Here is a 7228-nt window from a genome sequence, read left to right as displayed (position 1 = left end):
TTCAAACAAAGGTCCTTAGCCGAATGAGCGTGCAGGATGAGCAACATAGTTTTTCGGCTCACTCACCCCCATCGAAATTGCACGAGGCCTTATTGAAGGAAGTTCCAACATTTTGTAGGTACCTCGCACAAAAAGTATGCAATTTTTTTACAATGTATGCATCCGCTGTGGATCCTTCAGTCTTACCCTGTTGCGAACGAACTGCTTGTTACTACGCAGCAGTTTGAAAAATATCAATGTTACAAACTTTTCTTTTCAATTGCTAAATAAAGAATATTAACAAATTTACTGTCAGGATTACCTTTCAATTGGGTCATCCAATGATTATGCACCAGCCTAGCAAGCTTTGCCTCATCTGGCAGATGTATCATTACATGAACTATACTTCTGAAAAATGCTGGTGGATATATAGTTGAATATCAGAATGTGCGACAAGCAAAACTACAAAATAATAAGAATATTATTAAATAAACGAGAATGCTGAAATGGCTACAAAATCTTGAGAGGCTACATCGTGACTAACTTACTTGATTTCATACTAAACTATAAGCTATATTTATAGAGAGCAAAACCTAGAAACCCTAATTCGGATGGGCTAAGCCCATATACTAAACTAATAAGCAAACTCAAATAATCAACTAACCATAAATACTAATATTTTTCAACATATATTTTCTCTAGCATGCATAGGATGTACACAATATCTTCAATCATGTCATCGTCCAACTTTCGCAATGCTTTAGCACATAGTTGCTAGAAGAACCAAGACAAATATATAATCGTCTCAACAACTTCGTCGTCCAAGTAGGGCCGAATACTAACTAGATGGAGCCACTGCAGTAAACATGGTAGTCATGACTCTTCAAACCCAACAATGTCCAATTGTCCATTTAACATGTCTTAATAAATTGCTAGCTTATCCGTCTGAAAATTTCACACTTTGCATCCCACTTGCCATCCGGCTTAAAGGTATTATTGTCAGGTCTCTTCTTGTATTTACCATTAACAAATTACGGCCATAGGTTGGGCCTTATCTCCATTTCTTGCATGCTGATCCGAATCTTCATGGTGTCCTTCAATTTTGCCTTGATAGGCAGAGTTGTTCCCACCACGTTATTGTAAACTTCTTCTCAATATGCATAGGGTCAGCAATGTGTCTGATTTTCAATTTTTTGGACCAGTATTCCAAGTCAAAGAATATATTATAATGCAAAATTGATGATCAAATTGCAGACATCTTTACCAAAGTATTGCCAAAGGACATGTTGTCTGTCTCATGGAATTACTTGGTGTCAAAGCAGAAAACCACTTACAGGGGGGTGATGGAACATATGTTGTTCTCTGTCAGTTTTTGTTCTACAGTTTTGATAATTAATTGAGTTTTGAATCATTACCAAAACTGAGTTTTGAAAATAAATAGTTGCTATTTGAGTGCAATGGCTAGTTAGAAGGTTAGGTAAGTTAGACAGATGGACAGCTAAGATTAGATGTAAGGTGTAAGGCCTAGATGGCTTTGTCTTAGGTGCATGCCTTAGGCATTTCAACCTTATCTTCTTCTTAGACAAGGGTAGGTGAATATCAGTAATCAGATTTTGATGAATGACTATACAAAGAGGAGCAGCAACGTTTTGCTCTCTGGAAAAGTTGAATTATCTATACTTCATATCTCTCCTATTTCTTACACTAAATTCATATCCATTTCAAATATAAATGTTATCAAATTGTGCTTAGATGCAACCTCTTGTAGCCCAGATTTTGGTAATAGGAAAAAAAAAAAAAAAAATGCAATAGATATCATCACATTTCATCATTGTCCATTTTTAGTAGTAGAGTTCTGCAATGGTCTGCAGAAAATTAATATTTGACACAGTTTTGCAGATGCAAAATATTATCCCACATAAAAACACAAGACACTCGTTGCAAAACATTGACAGTTTTACGGCGTGTTTCTTGCGACTACTCACGACTTCAAATGTGTGTCGTAATTGAGCTTGTGTTATTTACGACATGGGGTTTTACCGCTTTCAGGTCGCGCGCCGTAAATGATATAAAACATCATCTTGCATGCTGTAAATGATCAATTGTGTTGCAATACTAAGGGCACGTTTATTAATCCATAATCAAGTTGAGTGGAATTGAATTTAGTATGAGTTAGATTGAGGAGGAATTATAATCGGATTCTTATGGAAGTTATTTACTAAACTGTCTGGAATCGGAGTCAAAATGATTTTGATTCCATAAAAGTTGTTTGCCAATTACCATTGAATCGAAATTAAAACCAGTATAATTACTAAACTACCAATGTTCTAAACAAATTTATATATGTGCTACGTTATGACTTTAATTTCGAAAACAACATATACTAACAAATTTTAGAAACTTTCTACCTATTTATAATATCATCCATAATTCTTTTTACCCTTTTTCCAGCTCTTTAAAACTTTTTTTTTCCTTCAATAAAGATCTATTTCGTTGCAATCTTGCTCTTAATTAAGCATTTCTCCAAACTACTATATATACACCTTAGGCAAACTTGGCATTTTATGAAATATGTGGGGTATAATGGATAAAAATCATGCATTCCAGATTGCCCCCAACTCTTGGAATTCATTTCTCACCTCCCACCAGGGAATCCAATTCCTCCACAAGGAGGAGTTGAGTTCCATTTTTCTTGTGGGCCCTACACAGTCTTAATTCCTCCATATCTTAGTAAACATAAAAATGAAACATAATCAAAATCGGACTTCTTATTTTCATTCCAATTGCAGATGCGTAAACATGGCCTAAGTCACAACAAAAATGAGTCGTTAGTTTGTGAAAATTTTCCTTTTCCATGTGTAATCAACCATATATACATCTTCCACATGCATTTTCTTTTCTCTTTGTGGCTTGATGAGGTTTAGACCTAAATCATCCCAAACTCTACCCAACTTATCATGTCCATGCAAGTATACTGGTTTTTCCTCATTCAGCAATACAAGAATCATTAATTCAATGCTGTTCTGGTAGAAAACTGAACTGACTGTGTGCGATCTGATGTTGTGAATCATTCAATACTGTGAATCATCCAATACAAGAATCATCCATGTAAGTTTATAGGGCATTCTTTATTCGTATCAGGAGACTGAGACGTCTCATGCCAATACTATCCATAAAACTTGCAATGTGTCTATATATACCAATAAAAAAAAATCCTTTGTAAGAACAGCGTATCACAACGAATTGCGCGTTTTATCTGATATATGATCACTTACCACACTTTCTGGACCGTTTACGTGTGAAAAATGAAGAATCAAAGCAAACCCATCTTCACCATTTCTTGTTTTCTTTTATTTATTCTTTTTTTATTCACACATTCCACTTCAGTCACAGCTCAAGAAGTTGGTAATGTAGAAAGCAAATATATATATGTTATTATTCCTTTTTTATTGTCCTTTTTTTTTCTTTTTTCTTTATTGGTTATGGAAACTAATATGAGAACACACATAAGTGCAGAGGATGAGAGGAATTTTGATTATATTGAAGGGAGCAAGAAGGGGCCAGCTTTCTGGGGAGATATTAAGAGAGAGTGGGCAGCATGTAAAAATGGACGCTTGCAATCTCCCATAGATTTATCAAGTCTGAAGGTTATAACAATCCCAAGCTTGGTGGGGCTAAAGACGACATACAAGAGTTCTAACGCGACTCTCAAGAATAGAGGCCATGATATTAAGGTAAGGGTTATCTTCACAAATTGTCCATGACGTTTTCAAGAGTCATCATTTTGGTAATTGGTTTCAAAATTAATCAATGTAGTCTTCTACATTTTGTTCCCACATAGTCTTTGCCGATAAATTTGTTAAACTTTCTATCAGATTTAATAATGAGCTACTTGGGGTAAGATGTCCAACAAAATTAGGAGAAAATAATTAGGCTAGTGTGTAACTCAATAAAAAAGATGTATTGGTGGGTGCAGCTTGAGTGGACAGGCTATTCAGGATCGATCGAGGTCAATGGCACTGAGTATCACCTCCAACAAAGTCACTGGCACTCACCCTCCGAGCATTCCATCAATGGCAGGAGGTCTCTATAGTGCACCCATAATTAAAGTTAAATATTAAACAAGTAATATGAGTTTCTTAATATGTATTTTCCTGTGTTAGGTATGCCATGGAGCTCCACATGGTTTATCAAAGCCCGGATCCGAAAGTGGAAAACAATGTTGTTGTTGTTGGTGTCCTTTACCAGATTGGTCACCCAAATGCCTTCCTTTCTAAGGTAGAATGCTTTCTAAATTACTCAATGTATACCACGTGACGGTGTGATGAACACATCCAAGTTTTTTTTATCCGAGTTACCTATTTTGAGTAACAAATAGGAAGATGATTTTCACACGCCCTTTTGGTTTCTCACACACTCCTCTTTAGTTCTGGCTATCATACTAAATTAAACTAAAACAACAAATATGATTAAATAGGGGTGTATGAGAGGCTAAAAATGGTGTGTTTATCATTTTCCCTAACATAAACCCTCATGACTTATATTATGTCCCGTTGGATAACTATTAATTTTTAGTTTTTAAACAGTTTAGTTTCATTTTTTGTGCTAAAAATAGAGAGAAAGTACATGAGAGAAGTGAAGAATGGAGAAGATGTTGGAGTTTCAGTACAAATCTCATTCTATCTCATTGTCCCACATTGCTTACCATCAAAAATTTCTCACACTCTGTCCCTCTTACCAAGTGATTGGAAAGATAGACCATAGAAAGCAAAATTAGGCATGAACCTTGGGATTGGGATATGGGGTGTGATTTATTATATATAAAATTAATATATATTTAATTATCAAAAGATGGACCTTGGACCTTGAAGCTCGGGCTTTAGCATTAAATTCAATAGTTAATTTATTAAATTAATTTCGGACTTAAGTAATCTTTTTATTTTTCAATTGAGAACGTCTAAAAAAGACTGAGGAAAACATGAAGTCTCACATCCCTTCTGTTGAACAGTCACTTCCCCATTTCAAACATGTTGCAAACATGTATATGATTACTATATGTACATGCATCAGCATATCACTCAAACACACAGGAAATCATCTTTCATACGATTCTTACCAAAACCAAGCATATAGAGAGAACCACAAAGAAATTCGTCAGAAATTAAGTTTTACGATGCTGAAATCTTAGTTTAGATCGTTAAATCCTAGTGAAGCAGATACCTACAAAACTAAAAGCATAGAGTAGGGCGAATTTTTGTTTCAATGACATTGCGGTATACAAGCCTCGATCTTCATTTCGTTTGTTTAAATGTCTGTCTTGTTTGTTCGAATTCTGTCAATATATATAGTTGCAATTTATTTATATATTAGCATCTAAATTTTGTATGTATGTTTTGTTTTACCCCTGCAATATATATATATATATATATATATATATATATATAGTGATTGATTGTTGATTATTATCCAATAGAAGAGAGGCATGGGAGGGAGATACTTAAAAATGAAAGAGATTATTTGAAAATATAAGAAACTCAACTTAAGATACACGTTCATTTCATATGGCTTCTACCATCCTTCCTTTACCTTTTTAATTTCTCATTTATTCGACATATTTTCACTCTATTCATAACACAAAAAATAAAACCGAAAGGTTATCAAACAATAACCAAGTTATATTCTGCTCAAATAATTTTTGCGCGCAGAAAACTCTGGTTCACTTTATGTATACGCACCAACATATTTTGTTTTAGGCTTTTTAGTCAAAACAGTCCCTAAGATTTGTATAACTCCTCACTTTGGTTCTTGAGATTTGAAATCAATTGAAGTGGTCTCTGAGTTTGTTCACCATCAATCATTTTGGTCATTCCTTGAAAATTCTTCATTATATAAGGATAAAATGACAAAAATTTCCTCAATTTTTGTCAAATTATTTTGGTCCATTGTTTATTAAATTGAGGGTATTTTTATCATTTTTTCCTTATTTAACATAATTTTTCAAGGAATGGCCAAAATGATTGATGGAGGACAAACTCAATGACCACTTCTATTGATTTCAAATCTCAGGAACCAAAGTGCTGAGTCATGCAAATTTCAAAGATCATTTTGACTAAAAAGCCTTTGTTTGATTCTATTTTTTGTAATCGCTAATTCAAAATAATGCACCCTAATACCCTGCATATCAAATGCCGTACAACTACCATATCCATGGGACCGTTAATAATTAGAATTGATCTCTAACATGTTGCTATTCTGAACTTCAGTTGATGAGGGATGTAGCATTCATGACTGACAAAAAGACAGAGAGGAGCATTGGGGTGATTGATCCTGCTGAAATAGTCCAACTGAATGGCAACAACTACTACAAATATATCGGCTCGCTCACCATTCCTCCCTGTACTGAAGGCGTTATTTGGATCATCAGCAAACAGGTACACCCAAGCCCTTCAACTATGTGTATTAGTGCCCTTCTTTTAATTTTTGTTAGTCTGTTTGATTTCTGCTCCTTAATTACCTACATTTCAATTGCTTCTGTATGCGCAGTTAGGGACAGTTTCAAAAGAACAAATAGATCTTCTTCGAGTGGCTGTGCATGATGTACGTACCAAGACATATCTTCTATCCTTTGTACTTCTTATTTGAAGACTCGAAGCACATACACGCACATCAATTATTTAATGATGTTCATAAACTATTTGCAGTACGCAGAGATGAACGCAAGGCCAGTGCAACCACTCAATCTGCGAAAGATATTCTCTTACTATGGCAAAAATGCCAAGAACAAACACAATTGACGATATCAGAGAGTTCATACGTAACTGAAAATAGCGAATTCAAATATAGAATTAACTCACATGATGTTGACGTCTTGGTCTATATCTGATCTGCAAGAATAAAACATTTTTTAAAAATGTAGCTTCTGAATAATTAAATACGATCATTTATCCGTGTTATAGGTAAGCCGTACTGCCTATATATATATAATACATAATGTGATCATTTATCCATGTTATAGTTACGCCATACTACTGTCTATATATACTTAGATGTAATCATTTATCCATATTATAGTCATACAAGCAAAAGTTAATAGTTATCAAAAGGTTTGCAGTGTTCAACTTTCAAAAAATAGAGATGCCACGAAAGTTAGATTTATGTACATAAGTTCATAGTTGTCAAAAGATTGGCAGTGTTCAACTGCTCATTGTTCGGAGCTAGATTTATATACATATGTCTATAGTTATCAGAA

General features: G+C 34.3%; 1 protein-coding gene across 1 annotated transcript; it reads left to right on the top strand.

The window, feature by feature from the left end:
* The first annotated feature begins 3098 nt into the window (after positions 1-3098).
* On the top strand, positions 3099-6986 carry LOC137746043 (carbonic anhydrase Nec1-like). Its single transcript, XM_068486093.2, has 7 exons — positions 3099-3384; positions 3496-3713; positions 3956-4062; positions 4143-4257; positions 6243-6410; positions 6523-6576; positions 6681-6986. Exons 1-7 carry the CDS (start codon positions 3285-3287, stop codon positions 6771-6773), a joined length of 855 nt encoding a protein of 284 aa, XP_068342194.2. The 5' UTR covers positions 3099-3284; the 3' UTR covers positions 6774-6986.
* The last annotated feature ends 242 nt before the right edge of the window (positions 6987-7228 follow it).

The sequence above is a fragment of the Pyrus communis genome, chromosome 12, assembly GCF_041283825.1.
Source record: "Pyrus communis isolate YQ-2024b chromosome 12, ASM4128382v1, whole genome shotgun sequence".
NCBI lineage: Eukaryota > Viridiplantae > Streptophyta > Magnoliopsida > Rosales > Rosaceae > Pyrus > Pyrus communis.
The sequence above is the reverse complement of the archived record's forward strand: the minus strand, read 5'-3'. Positions and strand labels throughout refer to the sequence as shown.

Bases quoted from the DNA above. Each gene is read 5' to 3' on its own strand.
- LOC137746043 (XM_068486093.2), top strand. From the start codon at position 3,285: ATGAAGAATCAAAGCAAACCCATCTTCACCATTTCTTGTTTTCTTTTA. The intron at 4,258-6,242 runs GTAGAATGCTTT...TCTGAACTTCAG, and splicing joins CAAATGCCTTCCTTTCTAAG to TTGATGAGGGATGTAGCATT. The intron at 6,577-6,680 runs GTACGTACCAAG...AACTATTTGCAG, and splicing joins TTCGAGTGGCTGTGCATGAT to TACGCAGAGATGAACGCAAG.